The sequence below is a fragment of the Larimichthys crocea genome, chromosome XI, assembly GCF_000972845.2.
Source record: "Larimichthys crocea isolate SSNF chromosome XI, L_crocea_2.0, whole genome shotgun sequence".
Classification (NCBI taxonomy): domain Eukaryota; kingdom Metazoa; phylum Chordata; class Actinopteri; family Sciaenidae; genus Larimichthys; species Larimichthys crocea.
Window position 1 is genome coordinate 12,762,250 of NC_040021.1, and position 22,095 is coordinate 12,784,344.

The window sequence follows — 22,095 nt, forward strand, 5'->3', positions numbered from 1 at the left end:
TCGTCATCCCAGAGCGCTGCGCGTGCGTAAGAAGACAGGAGGAGAGAATATGCCGGTTCAGCTGATAGGAGACCTGTTGGCTTCAGAGCTCGCTCACATGCAGCCGTACATTCGATTCTGCTCCTGCCAGCTCAACGCCGCCGCCCTGCTACAGAACAAGACGCACAACCAGCCTGATTTTAAAGACTTCCTCAAGGTATGAGCTGTGGATGAATGTGATCTATAGAAAGAGGGACACAACAAACATCTGTGTGAATCAATAAAATATGAATCTTAATCTCTCGCACGTCTGCCTCCTTTTGAGCAGAAGATAGCCACTAACTACCGCTGTAAAGGAATGCCGCTGTCCAGCTTCCTCCTCAAGCCCATGCAGAGGATCACACGCTACCCTCTGCTCATAAAGAATGTAAGTGATCCTTTGCCTAATTACAACACTTTGTCTCTCATGTCTCTCTATATAATCTCTCCTTTCCTCTTCTCGCTGGTCAGATCCTGGAGCACACCCCAGATGGTCATGCAGACCGCAGCCCGCTGAGAGAAGCTCTGGAACGAGCCGAGGAGCTGTGCTCTCAGGTCAATGAGGGAGTCCGGGAGAAGGAGAACTCAGACAGGCTGGAGTGGATACAGAGCCACGTCCAGTGTGAGGGACCTATAGAGGTAAGCACAGTCAGACAAGACCCTCAACAATACATTTTATGCTGGATACCACTGAACTAGGTTCTGCTGGATTGTTTTACAAGAATAACTCTGTACTCTTCTGCAGTTTCACTTCTTCACTTCAGGATTTATGTTATCTGGTGCCAAGACAAATGCACACAACAGCCAGAGAGCATTTTTCACTGAAGCACTTACTGCACTCGACAGTCTCCGTCCTTTCCTACATCTCTCTCTCCAGTCACGCCTTACTTTTTTTTACTCTTTCAGCACTTGGTCTTCAACTCGCTGACTAATTGCCTCGGGCCTCGCAAGCTGCTCCACAGCGGCCGGCTTTATAAAACCAAAAGCAGCAGGGAGCTGTGGGCTTTCCTCTTCAACGATTTCCTCCTCCTCACACACAGCGCCAAACCTTTCTCCTCCTCAGGGCCAGACAGGCTCTTCAGCCTTAAGACCAACATACAGCTCAAGATGTACAAAACAGTAAGCGAGAGTGTGGTGTCTAAATACTGCTAATTTATGAAACCGTGGAAAGGTGGAGTCTATAAAAAGTCTCCAGAAACCTATCCATGTGTTCTTCATCACTTCATTTTCTCCTTCAGCCACTGTTCCTCAATGAGGTTTTGGTGAAAATGCCACCCGACCCGTCCAGCGACGAGCCACTCTTCCACGTCTCACACATCGATCGCGTGTACACACTCAGAACTGAGACCTTAAATGAAAGGTACGCCATGCGCATGCACATCTTCACACACTTTACCAATCACCTAATCACACTGAATACAGAAAGTGATTCACTGTGTCGGCAGGACAACGTGGGTCCAGAAAATCAAAGCAGCATCTGAACATTTCATAGAGACGGAGAAGAAAAAGAGAGAGAAGGCTTATCAAGGTAAACACACTGAACACATGTGAGAGAGATTCTCCAGCTTATAAAGAGTGAATGTTTGACAGTGTGATACATACTGCACACATGCACACACAATTACACTCATATATTATTAATATTGTCTTTGAACCGTCCCAACAATATCTCATGATATAGTGTTGAGTTGGCGCAATTCATTTCACCATTAATAAAAGAGGTACAGCTGCAAGATTTGCAGCAAGATATTGCAGTTAAAATATTAATGGAATGATAATTTTCACAGTAGCCATCAATGTGCACATTATGATGAATATTTTAGAGGAATTTGAAACGTAATATAGACCAACTTTAAGACACATTTACCTTCTTTTGCTTTTTCTTACAAAGCAGACTAAAGTGAAGGAGAACTGTTTGAGATGACTAATAACAATAATATATTTAATGTTTCTGATACTGGTCTTATTAACTAGTTGATTGTGATCAGGGGAAAAAAGCCCTGAAACCATCATTTGCAATTATGTGATTTTGTTTTATTTTTAATTAAAGACCTATCCACACCCTCTCTGCAGCAAATTACAATCCATAATCCTCCTCTCCTCATCATTTTCGCTCGGTTCTTTACTCATAACAAATGGTACACCACAAATACACAAGCATACATGGAATATAGTCTGAATATTAGCTCCTGTGATCAGCTGTTTCAACTGGCAACATCTGTAAGAGAGAGCTGTCGGCTCACATCTTAACGGTTGTGTGTTTGTTTTTAGCCCGTTCCCTGAAGAGCAGTGGCATCGGCCGACTGCTGGTGACTGTCACTGAAGCCCAGGAGCTCAAAGCCTGTAAACCCAACGGTAAGACCACATCCTGTCACCCATCCTGTGTCTATCTATATCGCTTCAGTGTGTTACATTTCTGTAAAATAAATACGTGGTATATCATTTCTCTCCAGGTAAAAGTAATCCGTACTGTGAGCTGACGATGGGGGCTCAGTGCTACACCTCACGACCAGTCAGCGACACTCTGAACCCAAAATGGAACTTCAACTGCCAGTTCTTCATCAAAGACCTCTATCAGGACGTCCTGTGCATCACTGTGTTTGAGAAAGACCAGTTCTCACCAGATGGCAAGTGGATGAGAGACACGCACACACACAAACAGATTGGATTATTAGGCTTTTTGTCCAATCTGTCCGGCCTGCCTATGGTTACATGCCAGCTTCTGATCTCTACTTTTAGCTTGTTTTAACACATTTCTTTGAGTGATAGATGTTCTCCTTCTCCACTATAGTTTTGTGCATGCTGCTGTCCCCTTTTTCTCTTAGTTCTGTCGTTGTGTCATGACTTTGATTGTGCTGGCGGCCCTGAGACAAGCGCTGCCTGTCAGCCGAGGCATTGAAGTGCAGAAGACAAAGATGTGTCAGCCGTGATTTAGTCTGACATCTGTATTAAGCCTTTAAAATCTAGTGTCAGGCTCTACCAAGATTTAAAGCTCCTATATTTGACACATTTTCAGTGTTTTAATTTAAAGGTTTGATATCTATAATTTAATATCTAAGATATATTTGTGGTTTTAAGTGCCAAAAACCATCTCAGAATACTTTTATGTCTCCTCTCTTATGCTTCTCTCTTCTTTCTTGCTCTAGCAAGAACAGGGTGTTTCTTAATTTTTTTTTATTGCCTTTTGACTCATTAATATTAACGACCCACTCTTCTGATTGGCTGACATGAACCATGCCCAGAACAACCACAGGATTGATTCTAGCCTATCTGGATGGTGGGGTCTGGGTGGGCCGTGCTTTACTGTGGGGATGGCTGAGGGCATTGACTGTATAGCTGTGACATCACAACCTTATGGAAGTCTTAACGGCTCATTTAAAGGCACAAAGTTACAGTTTCTGTATACGGGCTGTGTGCACTTCTCTGTGGATTGGGCGTTTTGATACCAGGATCTAATTTGTAATCAAAAAAGAAATTTCATTCTTTACAATATGGGACCTTTTAAAATCCTCAAAGCATTATTCCTCTACATTAATTTGAACAGTTTTACTAAATGACCGTTTTCTGCCTCTTTTAGATTTCCTGGGTCGCACTGAGGTTCCTGTGGCAACCATAAAGAAAGAGATGGAGAGCAAAGGTGCTGCAAACCGTCGCCTACTACTGCATGAGGTCCCCACTGGAGAAGTTTGGGTCAAACTAGACCTACAGCTTTATGAGCCAACCAAATGACATGGCCAAACACATGCTCGGGCATGCACCACTTAATTTTATAGTGATGAAGAGAGGATATTATGCATAATCATAAAAAGCCACACACGCCTAAAAGTGCCTAGTTATAGCAGTGAAAGTGTTGCCATGAAAAACTGCAAAATGAAAGGGAAGGAGACAAAAACTGATAAAAAAAAAAAATTCCTCACAGGTAATCATTTATTGTGGAAAAAGGGTGTTCTTGTTCTCAATAAACCAGCTAAAATGTGAATAATATTGCCAATGTTTTCATGTTCACCAATGCAATCATGAACACTTCTTTAAAATTAACAAGATTTTCTAAATGACTGAGTTTTATCATTTTCATATTTACACATTTGTACACAATAATATGTATCTCTTAATGAATACAACATGTCTTCATTTGTTTATTTGAAGACACACTTCACTTCACTCTGTTATACATTCTCCTGGACAGAGGCACACTGCCACAACTTTTTATGTGCACCTTTTTCAAATGTTGCACACTACTGTAAATGTTATGTCATGTTAACCCTTTGGTGTCACTATGGGTGTTTCATGGTAACTATGCTATTGAATCCTGAAAATAGCATAAATAAAATGTACATACTGTAAAAGGTTTTCATTGTCGTGGGTTAATGTATCAAGTATAATACATTGAAAATCTGTGAGGTAGGTAGAAGTGAATAGAAGTCAAGATTTACAGTAAATGTTGATTTTATTTGGATGGAGGCAGGGACTGATGTAAACCTGTTGGTTGCTGCCGACCTTCACATCTGGAAAAAAAGCAGCCGGCCTGATGGCACCTTCCATCTGGTGTAGCAGTCGCCCTGATGTGGAGTGGGATGGTGTCGAGCCTGCACGAGACACGTTTGCACGTTACTTCTCAACTTTGCCGTGGTCCTTAAATGATATTGTGTTGCAGCTGTGTCACACCAGATCCTGCTGCGTTTTAGAAAATATAGATTCAAAATAAAACTTTAAATCTCATAATACTTTATATTTGTACCTGCTGGACTTCCTTCCTTCGGTCTTATTCTTCACTGGAGTTTTTCCGGATGCAGAAACATAATTAGACGAGGCCAGCAGGAGTGTGTCTGCCTGAGACGACACAGACTCACTAAGAGGACGATTACTCTGGAGTAGCTCATATTTACATCCTAAGACAGAAGGGAAATTGGTTTATAATTTGAAGAGTGAATTAAAAACCATCACAAATCTGTCTCTCAAAGTGACAGTAATGAGATAATTATGCATATAAGACTGCTATTTAGCACAACTGTATAAGAGTGATAAAGACCATGAACTGACTCAGTATTGTTCATTATACAGCAATACCACCATAAGCTACTGGTCATACCAAACCAGGTTAGGCTGTAGCTGCAAAACTCCTGAGTGTATGTGAGTGTTACACAGTCTCGCCTGAATTAAGATTTAAGATCTCAGCTTAAACTCAAAGCATTGATGGAGATCTAAATTTCCTTTTTGCTAAGAAATAAAAAAATCCTAATACCTGCTTCACAAGAATGGGCTGTTGTCTTTTGCTTCGGTCTTTCATGTAACTGACGGTACAATGGCTCCTTTGAATCAGCTGTACTGAGCTAGGGATAGAGCAGTGAATATATTGTCAGGAACAGAGGCATTTGGAATACTTCAATATGCCTGAAGCTGTTTTTTTTTTAAAGTGAAATATTCAAGTCAGAAAAAAAATCACCTTGAAGTAGTGCGGCTGTTTGATGTTGAGAAGAAAAGGGTTGTATTCCTTTGGATTATAGGTTTCGAGAAACACAAAGCCCTGCAGATTAAAGACGGCAGTTAGAGTATGTTAGATAATTACACGTCTCTTGAGTGAGTTTGATCTGTATTAATAAGTAAATTACAAAACAAGACAAAAACTGTTTCTTGCTCTGTTTCTAGCAAGTATGGGTGGTTTTTGTGTCACCTTGGTGTTGCAGTGATGGAGGTAGTGACTGTATAAGCTTTGACGCCTCTTGGCCTCCACAGGGCTACAGCTGGACACATGTTCCTCCACCTTCCTCTGAAGGGGAAACCATACACGCTCAGTCCAGCGCTTGTGCTGCAGTTCCCTCCTCCTCAGCTCTGCCACATCCCGTTGGCTCAGAAACCTCTCCAACTCCTCCATAAGGACACATTTCAACCAACATGGGAGTTACAGAAACAAAGGTCAATATGTTGCCTTGAGACCGATAAATGGCACAAAGTCCAGCATCTTACCTTCACAAAACCATTTTCTGCATCCAGTAAAGGCTGGATTATTTCTTTCGCCTGTTGATTTTCAGCCTCCATCTTCGCCTTAACAGTAAAACATGCTGTAAGACAATTCACCTCATGTATTTGTGCGGGTGTGAGTGGTTGAATGCAATACCTGCAGTCGTCTGAGGGAGGTGTGGGAGAGCTGATGCTGTCTGCTGCCCGGCTGTGTCCCAGAGCGTGAGGCCTCATCCCTTTTTTCTGCTCTTATACATTTACTCCCTGTCCTCCTCCTGGCACTCAGCTGAGACGGGCTCTTTCTGCTCTCTGAAGTGTCCTTCATATCTGCTCTGAACTCCTGAAAAACCAGTGAGGTCATTAAAACAAATCCCAGCTTGACAATCATGTAGGTGAAAAGAAGGCAACAGAGTCCAACACAACAGGCAGCGACAGATCATGTCACTGCCCTGAAACCTGAACTGGTTTCTCACTGTTACACAAACACATGTGGTGGGACACGCATGTCAGTGCACTATGGTGATTTTTTTAACTTGACTTAGCAGCTTTAACATAAGATAGCAGCTTCTTTTGTCGTTCTTTCTGTTGTATCTGTCTGCCAGTATCTTAACTTGCATGGATTTGGATGCTTGGCTGGTTTGTCATCTGATCCCACACCAGGCCTTTTTTTTTTTTCTGTTGTCCTGAATTAAAAGAGGATTACTGTGTCTACCGTTTCTGTCTCTCAATAACCTGAAACCTTTCCATTCATCTTTCCAAGGACGCTGAGATTCCAGCATTGTTCTTGCAGACGTGGCTCTGCACAGACAGAGGAGACAGATTGGCAGCCAGACAACCATTGTACCCTCTGCCTGAGCTGAGCAGAAGGTACACATACTGTAGCCTCCCTGACTTTAAAAGACCAGTGATATATTGTTAGTTGGTTTCACTCTTACTGTGAAAAAGTACAGAGCTATAACCACGTTTAAACTTTTACAGTGAAGGCAGTAAAGTGAAGTAACCCTCCTGTTCTTTAATAAATCCTCTTAATAACTACCAAAGTGCTGTTGAGCAGTCATTTAAACCCCTATAGTTCTTTAATTACCAAAAGTTAATGATTAGTTAGGTAGTAACCATGTGCTTAAAACGCATGATAGTTCATTTAAAAGATGTTTTTAATGTGATATACAGTCTGCAGAGTCAAATTTGAGTATATTTTTCTTTACCTCTGATTTCAACAGGCTGAGAGGAACAGGTGTGTGGAAGGTGATCACACCGCTGCTTGTGTTTTTCCTCTTGGGGCTCATCTCTACATCATGACAAGAAAACGTTTTGACCTCCTGGTCTTCATAAACTTAATAGTTCAATCATTCTCAATAGAAAAATGTACAATAAATAGATTATATAAGCAGTATAATATGACATAAGGGTCAATGTATCTATGTAGGTCTTGGGTTTTCTTACCTTTGTTGACTTGAGGATGTTTGGGTCAGAATTTAGGAGGAAAAACAGCAAAAATTGACCAAAACCAATGCAGTTTCTGGTGGTTAGAGGTTCGTCTTATAAAACACACACTGACATTTTTAAAGAGAGGCCCCTGCTGACATTTAACACACTGGGTTGAGTGTAAACAGAGGCAGTAACCCGGAGAAGGGGAGCCGGCTCCTTCAGGTGTCCTGTGGTATGGAGGTTTTCCGTTGCCATGACAGCGACGTGCACGCCAGCAAAGACGTCCTCAGGACGCACACACAGCTCTGTGTCTGTGACATGACACCAAAACAACCTGGATTTAACAGTGACCACGTGTGATAGGGGATGATATAATTTGGTCAAATATAGAAATTATTAAATTTTCTCGAATTACATCAAATGTGAGCTTTTTCACAGCAGCCATTTTGACATGATGGTCAACACAGGTGTTACCAAAGATACTAATTAAGGCTCAGTTCCATTTAGTGTAACTTACATCCTCTCCGGGCTACAAACGTGGGGACTGGAGCTTAGGCCCTTTATTGTTATATGAAAGAGTGAATGGGGCCTTCCAGTCCAATTATATTCACAGAGATCCGTAAGTAAATGAATAAGGTGATAAAATATTCAGAAATTGCAATTTATTTCTATAAAGCAACATTTTTTAAAAATCAATTAGATCATTTAACAGTCGATTAATTTCATTAAAAATAGCCAAGTGTCCGTTTGTGCAGAGCCTTTCTTGGCCGTGAGACACTGAAGGAGTTGTAGTCTGTTGATCTTAATGCGCCCGTTGACACCTCAGGTGACTTTCAAGGTGTTCCGCAGAGGCTGCGAATACATCCGACCCCTGCGGAGCATGCGACTTGTTTAATGTGTGTAGGTATTAGCTGCGTAAAGGCAGGGCAGGGCAGGGCTTGGCCAGATCATATACATCAACTTTGGAGGGGTTTTTTTGTGCTTTCTTTCTTTTTCGTTGGCGAAGAGGCCGGGACAGGTGAGGAGGCTACATGGATTGGTGGACTTCGTTGGCAGCATGCATTGCCCTACTCTGGATTTTCTGTTTTATAGACGGTAAGAGAGTTAGTGGAGATTTGGAACCTTTTCAGGAACTGTGTGGCATCGATCTGCTACCTTATGGCGGAAACAGCTGATATAAATTCACAGAGAAGATATACTAATATTTTTCTTTCTATATAACACATAAATGGACTATGGTATGGTATTATGGGTATAATGTCTGTGTTTGCGGTTTTGTTAGTGACATTTGTCCACTGGGGCATTTTGGATAAGCAAATCATGACATTATTTTTATTAAACACAAGAGTTTGATCATAATAAACGCTGCCACCAGTGTAGTACTGTTTGCCAGATACTAAAACCTTCAGGAGTTATGAATCTTTGTGTTAGGGTTAATTGATTGATAATTCAAATATTTAAAAAGACTTTCGGCATATTGAGATAAATATTCCAACGGTCTTTCTGCGTAATTGGCACAATTTTGACAAATAAAGACATTACATCCTAAAGGATTTGCGGTTTGGTCATTTTTAATCAGTGGATTGGTCCTGTGCTGTGCGTAATGACGCATCAAGCCACCCGCTTCGCGTGCTCAGGTGATACCCGCATCTCACCTGTCTGGAGAACAAACTTTAATCCAGTGGCAGACGCTGTTTGTAATGGTTGCTGACATTAGCCACAGTGTTAAATTAGACTGCAGCTGACCCCGTTACCCCTCTTATCTACAGGCAATGCTGTGCTTGAGCTGCGGCTGCTCTTCCACGCTCTGACCAAAGCTGCTTGCCACCTGTACTTGGCTCTGCTCCCGCTGCGCCGAGCTGCCACCCACTTCGCAGACTGCGCGAGATACCTGATCAGCCATGCCCAACAAACCAGCTCTCCCCACCACCACCACGGCTACCAACACCAAAGCCAACCTCTGGCCAGGAAAGGCACGCTACACTTCCTGGAGGGCATGTGTGTGGTGTGCGAGACGTTGCCCAACCTGATGGGCGCGGCGCTCAGTGTGGGCGCCGCCTTCTGCCACATGATACAGGGAGGTTTCTACGTCCTGGCAGCCACGCTGCGAACCATCCAGATCAACCTGTTCTCCCAAATGAACGGCGAGAAGGACAGATGGGACAAAGAGCGGCACAGAGCCAGAGAGACTGAGAAAAAGCTTAATTCCAAAGTGTTGGAATACATCTCGGTGTTTTGCCAAGACCCCGTCAGCGCTTTACGCATCAAAGTTGACGTACCACCCGTGTATAGATAAATCTGTAAAACAATATACCGGTTAACTGGCACATTAAGGGGCCTTCTTCTAACTGCAGAGGGGTTACAGGTGGAGCCACAGGTGACAGGAGGTTGAACTTTGACCTCTGGGTGTCACTCACTATTGTACCAACAGAAAAGATATTTAAGTAAAAAAAGAATAATCTATGGTGCATTTTGTTACACTTGTTTTACATTTATTGTAAAAATAAATGCCTCAAACAAACAATCTCACATCTTTGATGGGTTACGGTGTTTGACATACAGTATTTAGATTTTTATTCATAGATTAATGTACATACAATCAAGTGTCATTATTCAGTGTTTACTGTCTAATTGCACTCACTATACCAGCAATTCAGCTTGTTTTAAAGTGCTCTATCAGATAAAAACATACTAAAACACAATGTAACTGACTGAAATACAGTTATGGTTCAGTATCTTTAGCCACACACATCACTAGTGCTTCATTCACACGGACGACTTTCTTCATAGCCATCACACTTAATCAGCAATACTGTCACCTTTGGATCACCTGGTCTTTGTAGCTTTATCTTAGCCCTGCGAGATCTGTAAGAAACAAGAGCAAGGACACACAGAGAGGGGGAGGAGGTAGCACACGTTCATGAGTGGAACACTGCCAGGTTAAATCTGGCCACTGGCGTCCCGGACAAACTATTTTGTCTGAGTGCAGAATTAAAGTGCAGCAACTCGACTGGCAGCGGTGTAAAGGCACAGTGGGGGAAGAAGAAGTGAAGTGGGAAAGGAGGAAGGGGTCATGTAAGGGTAAACAGGACTGTGAGCTGATGGAGAAGAGGGCTCTGGTTTAATGGAGGCTAAAGTCTTGCATCAGGTGTAGTCTGGAGCATCTGAGGAGGGATTTCCCCGGCTACAATGACAGAGAAAACAGGAAAGTGTTTAGTTAGGTCAACATTCGAATATTTTAAAAGCTGCATGAAAGTCTTCATCTGCTTCATCTTCATCAAACTATCCCAACTTACAGAGTATGTTTTCAATTCTTCTGACAGCTGCTTTGTTCACTCTGTATTCGTTCTGCTCTGACCTGTGACAACACAGACAAACACACAGAGAAACTGAACAAGTGTAACTCTGGCATCAGAAATACAGCTTATCAACCACCACCGAAAATGAGCTTAAAACCAAACAGATTTGCGGGTGACTAATCTCGTCACTCACGCCCTCAACTTTGTCACAATCTCCAGCCTCCGCAGAGCCACCAAAACGTTTTTCTGCGTGTCAGACGAGAGAGCTTCGTAGGTGTGAAGATCACCTAAAAACACCCAGATGAGATGATGAGGGAATGATTTGTTGATAGAAATGGTTCTAGAGATCAGAGGTCATTACTGTTTTTACCGGAGAGGATGAGCTTTGTAGCCACGTTTCTCACAGCAGGTAGGAACTGTTTCTCAGAGAGGACATGAACTTCCTCTTCACAGAGGTACCTGAACATCACCTGGACATAAAAACACATAATCAAACTGGTTCACATTGCACATTGTAAGTTAGAGACAAAGTTTTGGAAGGTGTTAGAACCTGTTTTGTATAATCAGACTGCAAGACTTGCATGCAAAGCTGAATTTTAATTACTGGCTGTATGTTCTTAAAAATAATTTCAGTATGTGTCAGTATGTCAGAACAAATTTTATTTTTGCTGAATTAAAATACTCAGATTCCAAAAATTACACCGATATAAACCAGCTCTCTATATAAAGACATGAAAAACATTTTTGATTTTATTATTTGGAATTTTTATATTTCATTTATTGGGTTAAAGCAGATAAATGATATTCTCTGCAAATCTTATTTAAACAACGACTAAACGAACTAAACTGATACCTATCACAGTTTAGAAAATTGACAAATTATAGATGTGTAAAATTAAGCATTTCCAACATGATGGTCTCATTTTTTGTTTCATTGCCAACCTCACACTGCCAGGGAATAACATTATGTTACAAATCATTAAGCGCCGTTTTGTTTCATTAATTTTTGTTGACATGAACTAGTCAGATTTACATGAAATTACTTGGCCTAAAAATAAGCGAAGAAAAAAACTTCTTTTGCTCTCGTTCTACACCACTCCCATCTCCTGCACCATTTCTTTCTGCTATTCCTCCCTCTTCTTCCTACTCTCCATACAGTTCTGATGGGAGGGCTGTCGTGCCTGGATGCTACTGCAGCTTCCCCACCGCAGCGTCCCGACAACAGCTCATGAAACTCAATGAGGAACCTTTTGTCTCCACTGGGGTGGATTTAATTTAATTACTTTCAGGTCATGTTCTGCATTCAAATTAAGCAACAAATCAAAACTTTAGAAAGAGAGATAAGGACTGTAGCCTGCTGAAATGAAACATTTTTCACAAAACAGCCTGATTCTTATCGACGCACACGTTGCGTTATCGCACTCAAAGGACCTGATAAGATTCTATGAAGGGTTGTAGCAGCGCCCGCAGGAAAGATAGCACTTCCAGCCCCACATCTGACACCAGCACTTCCTGTTGACTGATGTGAACTGCTCCACATTTCTTCAGGAGGAAGCATGCCTGCTCAAAGTCCTGAGTAATGAAAAGACAGAAATCAACAGTAACAAACTGCACACTCATGTACCAAACTTGGAATTATGTTCCAACTTCAATTTTTCAGAAGAAGAGCTGTGATCATGTCTGAACTTAATATTTCATCATCCTCTTTATCAAAGCTCAAAGGAAGCCGCGGCCTGGAAGATGAAGTTGTTACCTGAGACGACTTTCCAGGGATGAAGATGAATTCGTTGGAGAAGACGTCCTGTAGGAAGCAGAAGAAGGTGAAGAGTTCGTCTGTAAACAGAAGAGTGGATCACAATGAAGCAAGACGACAACAGATTCTTCCAAAAATAGGTTGTGTCAAGCGCTCACCTCTCTGTGTGGTCTTTGTGATGTGTATGGCCGTTGCGAGCATGGCAGGACGCAAGAAAATGTGTATGGACTGATTCCTATAGGAAGCTAACATCAGCACCGCCGCCGCTGTCCTTATCACACCCTCCTCAGGGCTGATTGGACGTTTCCTTGCAGGCTCTTCCTCCCGAACCAGGTAGACGCATCCTGCTTTACGGTGAACTACGGAACGATGAATGGCCACAGTGGATGACATCACATCCGAGTCAGGGACTTGTCCTGCAGAAATCAGGCTCTCCACATTATTATTGTTCAATGGGTAGTTTGGTGGTTAAGAGGGTTGAATCGAAATATTCGTGTCTGCACACACACACAAGACCTGTAAAGTAAGACAGGTCAGTGGAGTCTTAAAGTAACTTAAAGGGCATTAATCCTCTTAACATCTTTGATCACTTGTGCCAACTCACATTCATCTAATCTGTCTGATTTACCTGAGACCAGGTCCAGGAGCCTGACAGGTGAGAGCTGACAGACTCAGCTGGAGAGAAACCACTCAGTTATCAAGTACTGTGCTTAAATACAAATTGGAGGTACTTGTATTTTACTTGAGTACTGTCATTTCATGCCACTTTAAAAATCTACTTCACTTCATTCATTTGACTTAACAAATCCAGATTTATCTGCATTAAGTACTTAATACTAATACTTATTACACAAATTACATTTTACTGGTTGTACTTACATACTTTGACTTAAGTTAAATTTTACTAATTTTTTACAATTTGGTATGAGTACTTTAATTGAAGTAAAGGATCTGAATACCTTTTCCACCACTTTTTTTCAATAACTTTGTCTGGTTCACTTGTGATGCATTATACAAGTGCCACCTACTGGTCATTCAAGGGAAAATCTCATCAAATCCCATTGAAAGGAGATCACTTATCTCAATCATGTGCTCAAGCAGCTGCATCTGTATTTAATTTAATAAAACAATATTTTACAGCACACAGATAAAATAAATCCATCTTCTCACCCACCAGGCCAGTTCAGGCGAGCTCCAAAGTCCAGTGCCAGCTTCCTGAGCCAGAGGGTTTTTTCTGTGAGCAGATGCCAAAGCAGGCCCTCCTGTGACAGCACTGTAATAGGAGTCTGGAGCAACAGGCAGGCCATCAGAGACCAAGGGCTGACCACAGAGCCCTCCTCTTGGATTCGTACCATCAGATGAGCAAGCCAGTTCACACAGTCCTGAGTCTCTGCGTTGGGCTTCTGAGGAAGATCTCTGTGGATAAAGGGAGAGAAGGGGAGGGTGAGGCAGATTCAAACATTTTTCTGACTAAATTTGTGTTTTGTGTCAAAATCTCCAATTAAATCATAATGAAAGGACTTAATGTAGGGAGATACAGTAGGACATATAATTTAACAAATACATTTTGAAGTAAGATGTGAAAGAGTTCGGTTGGTTTGTCATGTGTCACTGTTTACCTCGGTATGAGGTTATACTGACAGCGGTTTATCTTGCCCTGACACAGCTGCCGGACAGATAGGGGGCGGCCAAAGTTCACATGCATGCTGCCATAATCCTCCTGGAGTACTTTGCTTGCCTTCAGCAGACCCTGCAAAGAGAGAGAGAGAGCAAAGCTGGGAGTGAATCACAAGCCAGAAAATAATCAGCTTTATTCATGCATGAACCCCTCTGACCCGCAAGGTTAGAAACAACAATACATTGTTTGCAAAACGAATGAAATTCATTTTTTCCTGTAGTTTTACATCTGTAACACACAACATCACACATGACCGGGATGTACCGTGGTGCTTTCTTTGGGTTTGGGGATGCCGAGTAACTCGTGTGCAAGCAGCGATTCTTCCAGCACTCTGTCATAGCTGATACTGATAGGAACCAATGTGATGTCATATACTTCACCTTTAAAGAAAGGCTCCAGCACCATGTGCATCATACCTGCAGACACATGCAGATACAAGTTATTAAATGGCAATGCATGAATAGCTGCAAAAAAACAAAACACTCATCATGGGTCGGAGAGACAAACTGGTACAGGAAACGGGTACAGGTGTAAAGGGTGGAAAGAAAAGGCCACTATCTGTCTCATCAACGTCTTTCATGAGCTTCAAGGCCACAATGTCCCAAAATAATCAAATACTGTCTGACACACAAGACACTTTTATAACCTAGGACCTAGCAGAGTGACACCTGACACTTACCTATCTTGGGTATCAGAGACTTTAGTGTGCGACTCCGCAGGCCTTCCACATAAAACTCCACAGGAGCAAACCCTCTCTACAGAAAACACATGAAACAGTTGTAAACCCTGTTTACAGATTGTCAAATACCGAAGAGCTAACTAGCTAACAAATGTCCTTACCCTGACAATGGTTTTCACATATTCTGACAGCATCGCCCAGTACAGTTTGTCAGAGCCAATGGCACGTCGGATGTAGAAAGCTCCAGAGCGACGCAGTATCTCGCCGATCATCTTCATCCCTGCAAGAGCTTTACAGCGAGAAGAGAGACGGAGAAATAAATAGAAGGGGAGAGAAGTGAGCGTCTGCAAACAAAGTTATGAAAATGTATACCTGAGATGTTTTAATTTAACACTGTATTATCTCTAATATTCTGTTGTTTCAATTCAAATAGATACTTGCGAGTTCCTGCAGCAATAACAGGTACTGGGATGTCGTAGCTGAACAAGATGTAGGAGATAGCCAAGAAGTCCACATAACTCCTGTGATTGGGCATCAGGATGACAGGGCTCTCCTGAATGGCTTGTTGAAGCTGGAAGTGGCAGAGAAGTAAAAGAAAACAGGGAAATCAAATCTTGTATCAATAGCAGCGTCTTGGTGTAGTAATCTGAGAAGCAACGCTTGTTAGAAAACATTCTGCTAATCTTCCTGTCAGTGTTTTGTTGGAAAGACACTAGTAAATCTAGTGTCATTCGCTCTTTTGATGAGAACTAGATGAAAAGATCGATACCACTCTCAGATGTGTAAATTAAATTTAGTTGCTTTGCTTAGCTATAGCCTCATATTTATCATATTGACAAGAGAGTGGTCACAATCTTCACAGCTAACTCTGGGCAAAACAGTTAATAAGTATATTTTCTTTATTTGGCCTTTGAGAATTATTATTTTTTGGTTGTTTTCGATATGTAAATATTATAAATCGCAGCTATAAAGATGATATATTTTATAGTATTACAAGTCAGACATTTGTAAATAAAAACAGAAAATATTATGATGCTGCATTTATGTGTCACCCCCTCTACTGCTTCCTCCCTACTTCCTAATAATTGCTTGAAGAAAATGTTCTGAGATCTACTTTATATGAAACAGGTTAATTCAAAGGTTGTACATTATACTGGACAGTGGACACAATCCTGTCTCTGATGAATGTATTGTAATGTGCTGTAGTTCAGAACACAGTATTGATTGGTATTTTGTTCCTGACCGTGTTGAGTCCTTCTGTGTTGACAAAGATGCTGGTGAAGAGTCTCTTGAACACCTTGCTGAGTACGTAGGCCATTAGCCTGATAAACCCCAGCTGCAGGTTTTGAGACATTTCCTCCAAAATCCCACAAGCCTCCTCTCTCACCTCCTCCACCGATGACCCTGTCTCCATGGCGATCTGAGGATGAAGGCAGGAAAGAAAATGAAGCAACAGTGTCTTTTGTTGCATCTTTTCCAAAATCGCACCATCCCACCTCTTTGACCATGTAGCGTAGATACTGGGACTCCAGCACGGCTTTGTTGAGGTCAGCCGTGGAGCAGGGAGAGGCTCCTTTGAAGGGGTTAGGGTTGAAGGTCCTCAGAGCAAAGCCAAGATCACTGCTGCGCCTTTGCTCATCCAATAGATCCACAAACTCCTCCTCATTTTCCAAGCCTGAGCCTGCTCTGCCCGAATCCCGATACTGGAAGAAGAAGTCATGCGTGTTAAAGTGAAAGTGAATAAAAAGTTGGATGTGTAAGAGAATAGACAAGAATAGACTAGAAACACTGCTGATCTGATAGGGTAGGCGTGAGAGGGAAAAAAAGAGAAAGAAACTAAAATGCTTTTCTTTTCTTTTTTTAAGATATTTTTGTTGGCCTTTTTGAGATTTATTTGACAGAGACAGCTTGAAGAGTGACAGGAAATGTGAGGAGAGAGAGACGGGGAATGACATGTGGGAAAGAGCCACAGGTTGGACCTGAGCCCTGGGCCGCCATGGCAAGGACCGAGCCCCTACACATTGGGCAGACGCTCCACCAAAACGCATTTTGGGAGACATCAAGCAAGGTCAACAACACAAGACATAGCAACCAGCTGAAGAAGCCCAGATCAGCGTCTGTCTTTCAGTGTTTTATTTTACGAAGATCTTGCTGACAACTAAAAGTCAGTCCATGATTTGCTCTTGTTTGGTCACTCTCTCATTTTTTGTGTAAACCTTCTTTTCCCAAAAACTCCTGTGGTACAAATATTAACACTCCCTCGGTTCCCCGGTTCCCTCGGCAGTAGTCTCGTAGGAGTTTACTGTCCATCAGGAAGATGATGCAGAGCATCAGAGGGAAAGCAGGAAACATTTTCTCCATAAAATATGATCCAGTCTCACCAAAATCAGCAAAATAATTGGTCGGTGCGACTTTGTGCCCTAAAGTGTGGCGTACTTGGTCACATTGTGCAAGAGCAGGTGTATGTGGTACATAGTGGGGATGACAGAGACGCTATTCACTTGATTACAAGTCAGTATATCATCAAAATGATTTAAGGGGGCGGTCGGTAGCGTAGTGGGTTAAGCGGCCGCCCTGTGTGTAAGAGGTTATAGTCCTCGCTGCAGCTGGCCCCGGTTCGAATCCCGCATCGCACGGCTAATTTACTGCGTGTCACTCCCCCTCTGTCTGCCCACAGCTTCCTGTCTATCTTCAGCTGTCCTAACATTAAAGGCATAAAAGGCCAAAAAAAGATTTAAAATTTTAAAATCTGTTAGAAAAGTTACACACTGTCGCTTTAAATTTAAAGCCCCTTCACACTCAGTTCAACACAGTCCTATTTGCAACTTATGTATAGGTATAACACACACACACAAACTCAATCTTATTTTGTCACTTGTGAGGACATCATGAGGATAAACATGTTAACACACAAACACACATGTGCTATGGAAACAGAGAGTTCTGGAATACAGTGTTCCAGAGTTCTGAGTTCCATCACTAGTATATAAGTCAGTGTCCACACTGTGACTACAGAGAGATTGTCTGCACTGAACTACTGAACAGTTTGCCACAAAACCTCCCACTCCAACCGAGGAAATCTCACGACAGAAAACTCAGAAGAAGAGAAAAGAAAGAGAAACAAAACTAATATACCGAACTCAGCTGAAAGATGTCTGAACAAAGACAGGTAGGTGAATGCACCATAAGAGACTTAAGGACTAAATTGGTTTAGAGATGAATTTGAAACCTGCTAAAAGTTTTTAGTGAAGTTTATGACATGAAACAGCATCAGAAAGTGAGTGTCAGTGCGAGCTGGAGGACAGTACCACATAATGTGTCGATGTTAGACTTATTTAATTAGAGAAAAACATCTTTTCCCGAAAATTCACTTTTATATTGTTGTTTGGAAATACAAAAACTAAACAAAGGAGGAGAACTGGAGAATTAATAGTAATAAAACATCTAATACCAAAATTTTAGAGCCGTGAATCAGAACATACATACAAAAACACAAATATTGATGCAAATCATGATGACAGATTGTCATGTGCATTGTTTGCATCACTAAACATGAAAAACCAATGTTATAATTGACCATAATGAGTGATTATTTAGAAAAACATTCATACAAACAAGTACAAAATTGTGCAAAAATATCTGTACAAATGATAATTCACTGTATACATACAGTATATGATATGTATCATACTGTAAACGATCTTAAGCCTAAATGTTTGTCTGCTTCTGTTTATGTCCTGTTAAAGGTTTCAACACCTTTTCTAGACAGCTTACAATTTTCTGATCTTGTGTTTCTTCACTAGATTTCCAGTTACATGGAAAAGGAGAAGAACATGGACAAAAGGCCTAGGTCTCCTTCTTTTTCCATGGATTCTTTGACCCCTGAGATCAACAACATCCCCATCTCAGGGTTCATCGATCACATACCGATGGATGACGATGAGCTGATGCAGTGTAATGACCTCTTAGATAAAGAAGAGGTCACCTGCTTCAACATCCATGAAAACATCAGCCTGGAAAGCAGATCATTGCTCTCCGGCTCCTGGTCTTGCAGCACCGATTCAGTTCTCTCAGAGGTCATCACCTCATTTCATCAGGATGTCAATGAGGTGATTAAAGCAGTATGCCAAAGCTTTTTTGATCCTGAAAACATGGAGACAGAGGCAGTTGTTTCTGAAGAAAAAGAGGAAGTCCAGACCACAGAGAACATATCAACCTCCAGACTGACCATCGGGTCGGATAAGAGCCTGTCTTCTTCTTCCTCCAACGAAACAGTCATTGCTGAGGCAGCAAAAACGCTCATCTCTTTGGTGATTGACAAAGCTGTAAAGGCACTGGAGGCCACTCAGGCTGCAAAAACACCCAAGGACATTAGTTCTTTAAAGACACTGCAGTCTACTGAGGGTGAAAAGATGCTGGAGGACACTGATTCTCTAAAGACACTGCAATCTACTGACTGTGAAAAGGGGAAGAGGTGTTCAAATAGAGATCAGAGAAAAGTTCATCCAGCTCCACTTGCATATTTGGATGAGCCCGTCAGGTCACCCAGCACCGACTGGACAATTTTTTGCACTGCACAGAGCAAACAGGGCCTTTGTGATTCCCAAGAGACAACCACCATTACCTCCTCCAGTGGTGGTGAAAGTACAGACCTGATGCCATTTCAGCGAGAGTTGGTGGACTGCATGGCGGACGAAGACCCAACTGGTGTTGAGAAAACCAAAGCAAAGAAAAGCAATCGCTTCTTTGACTTCTTCCGCAACGTCTTTTCCAAGGTGAGGATGCATTTACGTTAAAAATCTTGAGTCTTCATGAGTTATGAAAAAATGAAAAATCCTTGAAGACATTGCTTGAATCTTTTGTTCAACTGCAGATATTTATTTATTTTTTATTACTTTCCCAGAAAAACAATAATAAGAAGAAGAAGAAGGTGGCTGTGGAAGAAAATCACTCCAAGTGGCCTTCTTTTTGGATGCACGTGATGCTTTTATAAGGACCAGGATCAGGACCAGCTTTAGCCACTGTCCTGATAATAACTTATCCCTACTGTTGTATTGATGTATATAAATACATCAATGATGTATATTGTGCTGTGTTTTAACTATGACTGTTCCTCAAAATTAAGACTTCAATATCAGTGATTCTAGTTGTTTGAGGTGCTGGAGGACACTGATTTTTTAAAGACACTACAGTCCACTGACTGTGAAAAGGTGCTGGAGGACAATTCTCTAAAGACACTGCAGTCCATTGACTGTGAAAAAGTGCTGGAGGACGCCAAATTTTTAAAGACACTGCAGTTCACTGACTGTGAAAAGGTGCTGGAGGACAATTCTCTAAAGACACTGCAGTCCACTGACTGTGAAAAGGTGCTAGAGGACAATTCTCTAAAGACACTGCAGTCCACTGACTGTGAAAAGGTGCTGGAGGACAATTCTCTAAAGACACTACTAGCAGTCCACTGACTGTGAAAAGGTGCTAGAGGACAATCCTCCTAAAGACACTACAGTCCACTGACTGTGAAAAGGTGCTGGAGACAATTCTCTAAAGACACTAAAAACTAAAACTGAGCATGGAAAAACACTGCAGTCCACTGACTGTGAAAAGGTGCTAGAGGACATTCTCTAAAGACACTACAGTCCACTGACTGTGAAAAGGTGCTGGAGGACATTCTCTAAAGACAAAAACTATACTAAAACACTGACCTCGTAAAAGGTCGCTAGAGATTCCCATCTCTAAAGACACACTAAACCTAAAAACCTGGCTCCACTGACTTGAAAAGAGGTGCGAGAGGAGACAAATTCCTTGTAAGAAAACTGATACTGACAAAAGAAGAGACAATCCTCTACAGACTACGCAAGTCACTGACTGTGAAAAGGTGCTGAGGACAATCCTAAAGACAATAAAAAAAAAAAAAAAATAAAAAACAAAGCGGAAAGAAATAAAGACAAAATGCAGGTCCAAAGACAACAAAACGAAAAAGGCAGGAAAAAAAGACCTGTGAAAAGGTGCAGGGAGGAACAACGCTCTAAAGAAAAAAAAACTGGGGAAGTCCAATCGACACTGACTGAATTCCGTATAGTTCTCTAAAGACAAAAAAAAAAACTGAGAGAGTCCACTGACTGTGAAAAGTTGCTAGAAGGACAAGTCCTCTAAAAGAACAAACAGCAACTAAAAACTGCAGTCCATTTACTTTTAACTGTGAGAAAAAGTGCTGGAGGAGAGACAGGGAGGGGAAGGAGGAAGAAAAAAAAAAAAAGGTGCTGGAGGGACGCCAATTTTTTAAAGACAAAAAAAAACTGGCAGTTCCACCACATCAGCACTAACAGTAGAAAGAGCTGAAGGAGGGCTGAAGTCTTCTCTAAAGACAACTAACTGCAGAGTCCAAAAAAACAACGGCAGAGTCCAACAGTCAAGTCCCACACTGAGTAAAAGGTGCTAAAAAAAGAAAGAGGACAAATTCTCGAATTGCGCTAAGCAAAAAAAAAAAAAAAAACTAAAACACAAAACAACAAACAAAAAACGAACTGAAAACTGCAGTCCACAGTCCACACAGGACTGGGGAGAGAAAGAAAAAAAAAGGGCCACTGACTGTGAAAAGGTCTAGAGGAAATGCTCGAAAGACAAGCTACAGTCCATCCTGATTGAAAAGGTGGCTAGGTGCTAGGGAGGACAATTCTCACAGATCTCCTTCTATTCCGAAAGTCCTCTAAAGACACTGCAGTCCCCTGACTGTAAAAAGGTGCGAAAAGGACAATTCTATGCTCTAAAAGACCTATCAGAACGACGTCCACCACTGACTGTGAAAAAAAAGGTGCTGGAAGGGGAACAATATCGTTAAGACCAAAAACACAAAAAAAACTAGCAGTCCCACAACACTGCCCTTATGACTGTGAAAAGGTTCTAGAGAGAAAGGACAATTCCTAAAGCAAAAAAAAAAACGGCTGCAGTCCAGGTCCACTGAACTGTTGAAGGTGCTAGAGAGGGACAATTCCGCGATCTCCTAAAGACACTACTAGCAGGAAGTCCCAATGATTGAAAAGGGTGCGGGAGGGAACAATTCTCTAAAGCAAAAAACTACTTACACTGCAGTCCGACTGATGTGAAAAGGTGCTAGAGGGACAATTCTAAGAATTCTCTAAAGAAGACCACTAACACGAACAAAAAATTCTCAAATTCTCTAAAGAATCTCTCTCTAAAGACAACTACAGAAACTACAGTCCCACGGACTGTAAAAAAGTGCTGGAGGGAGACGCCAGGAACGGACGGCCAAATTTTTTAAAAG

At 41.7% G+C, this 22,095-nt stretch overlaps 4 protein-coding genes across 10 annotated transcripts in view; 2 read left to right on the top strand and 2 right to left on the bottom strand.

Moving 5' to 3' along the window:
* Positions 1–4,364, top strand: part of itsn2a (intersectin 2a) — a 38,914-nt gene extending 34,550 nt beyond the window's left edge. For all 3 annotated transcript variants that reach the window (XM_027284583.1, XM_027284584.1, XM_027284585.1), the window contains 9 exons: positions 13–196; positions 308–406; positions 490–657; positions 925–1,137; positions 1,257–1,378; positions 1,464–1,546; positions 2,290–2,373; positions 2,472–2,645; positions 3,596–4,364. In XM_027284583.1, coding sequence (XP_027140384.1) covers positions 13–196; positions 308–406; positions 490–657; positions 925–1,137; positions 1,257–1,378; positions 1,464–1,546; positions 2,290–2,373; positions 2,472–2,645; positions 3,596–3,747 — 1,279 coding nt within the window. In that variant the 3' untranslated portion in view covers positions 3,748–4,364. The remainder of the gene's footprint in view (positions 1–12; positions 197–307; positions 407–489; positions 658–924; positions 1,138–1,256; positions 1,379–1,463; positions 1,547–2,289; positions 2,374–2,471; positions 2,646–3,595) is intronic.
* An 8-nt stretch (positions 4,365–4,372) lies between these two features.
* On the bottom strand, positions 4,373–7,714 carry fam228a (family with sequence similarity 228 member A). 3 transcript variants are annotated; one of them, XM_027284592.1, is made up of 9 exons: positions 7,420–7,714; positions 7,182–7,264; positions 6,134–6,316; positions 5,983–6,060; positions 5,690–5,881; positions 5,462–5,542; positions 5,261–5,348; positions 4,757–4,907; positions 4,373–4,604 (listed from the first exon to the last, which is right to left on the bottom strand). In XM_027284592.1, the coding sequence occupies exons 2-9, from the start codon at positions 7,260–7,262 to the stop codon at positions 4,466–4,468; spliced, it is 993 nt and encodes a 330-aa protein (XP_027140393.1). In that variant the 5' UTR covers positions 7,263–7,264; positions 7,420–7,714; the 3' UTR covers positions 4,373–4,465. The 3 variants fall into 3 exon arrangements, with proteins under 3 accessions (XP_027140393.1, XP_027140392.1, XP_027140394.1); XM_027284591.1 differs by having other exon boundaries at positions 5,690–5,884; positions 7,420–7,705; XM_027284593.1 differs by lacking the exons at positions 7,182–7,264; positions 7,420–7,714 and adding an exon at positions 6,709–6,738 and having other exon boundaries at positions 5,690–5,884.
* A 2,160-nt stretch (positions 7,715–9,874) lies between these two features.
* Positions 9,875–22,095, bottom strand: part of gnpat2 (glyceronephosphate O-acyltransferase 2) — an 18,546-nt gene continuing 6,325 nt past the window's right edge. For both annotated transcript variants that reach the window (XM_027284589.1, XM_027284588.1), the window contains 15 exons: positions 16,310–16,516; positions 16,057–16,233; positions 15,255–15,384; positions 14,975–15,102; positions 14,814–14,889; positions 14,399–14,550; positions 14,076–14,206; positions 13,631–13,872; positions 12,615–12,872; positions 12,457–12,536; positions 12,135–12,275; positions 11,074–11,173; positions 10,897–10,990; positions 10,701–10,762; positions 9,875–10,588 (listed from right to left, as the gene is read on the bottom strand). In XM_027284589.1, coding sequence (XP_027140390.1) covers positions 10,536–10,588; positions 10,701–10,762; positions 10,897–10,990; positions 11,074–11,173; positions 12,135–12,275; positions 12,457–12,536; positions 12,615–12,872; positions 13,631–13,872; positions 14,076–14,206; positions 14,399–14,550; positions 14,814–14,889; positions 14,975–15,102; positions 15,255–15,384; positions 16,057–16,233; positions 16,310–16,516 — 2,031 coding nt within the window. In that variant the 3' untranslated portion in view covers positions 9,875–10,535. The remainder of the gene's footprint in view (positions 10,589–10,700; positions 10,763–10,896; positions 10,991–11,073; positions 11,174–12,134; positions 12,276–12,456; positions 12,537–12,614; positions 12,873–13,630; positions 13,873–14,075; positions 14,207–14,398; positions 14,551–14,813; positions 14,890–14,974; positions 15,103–15,254; positions 15,385–16,056; positions 16,234–16,309; positions 16,517–22,095) is intronic.
* The window catches only part of LOC109139081 (uncharacterized), a 19,014-nt gene continuing 14,648 nt past the window's right edge, over positions 17,730–22,095 (top strand). Inside the window, exons 1-3 of one of the 2 annotated variants that reach the window (XR_003463238.1) lie at positions 17,730–17,982; positions 18,617–19,588; positions 19,717–20,128. Coding sequence is in view for 1 of the 2 variants with exons in the window: in XM_027284590.1 (XP_027140391.1) it covers positions 17,965–17,982; positions 18,617–19,588; positions 19,717–19,806 (1,080 nt within the window). In the remaining variant the exon portion in view is untranslated. Of the gene's footprint in view, positions 17,983–18,616; positions 19,589–19,716; positions 20,197–22,095 lie in introns of those variants that run through there. The other variant, XM_027284590.1, reaches the window with a different exon arrangement.

Coding starts and splice junctions, on each gene's coding strand:
- fam228a (XM_027284591.1), bottom strand. CDS start 7,262: ATGAGCCCCAAGAGGAAAAACACAAGCAGCGGTGTGATCACCTTCCAC. Junction 6,317..7,181: donor TCAGCCTGTTGAAATCAGAG/GTAAAGAAAAAT, acceptor CTGGTTTTTCAG/GAGTTCAGAGCAGATATGAA. Junction 4,605..4,756: donor GAAGGAAGGAAGTCCAGCAG/GTACAAATATAA, acceptor TGTCTCGTGCAG/GCTCGACACCATCCCACTCC.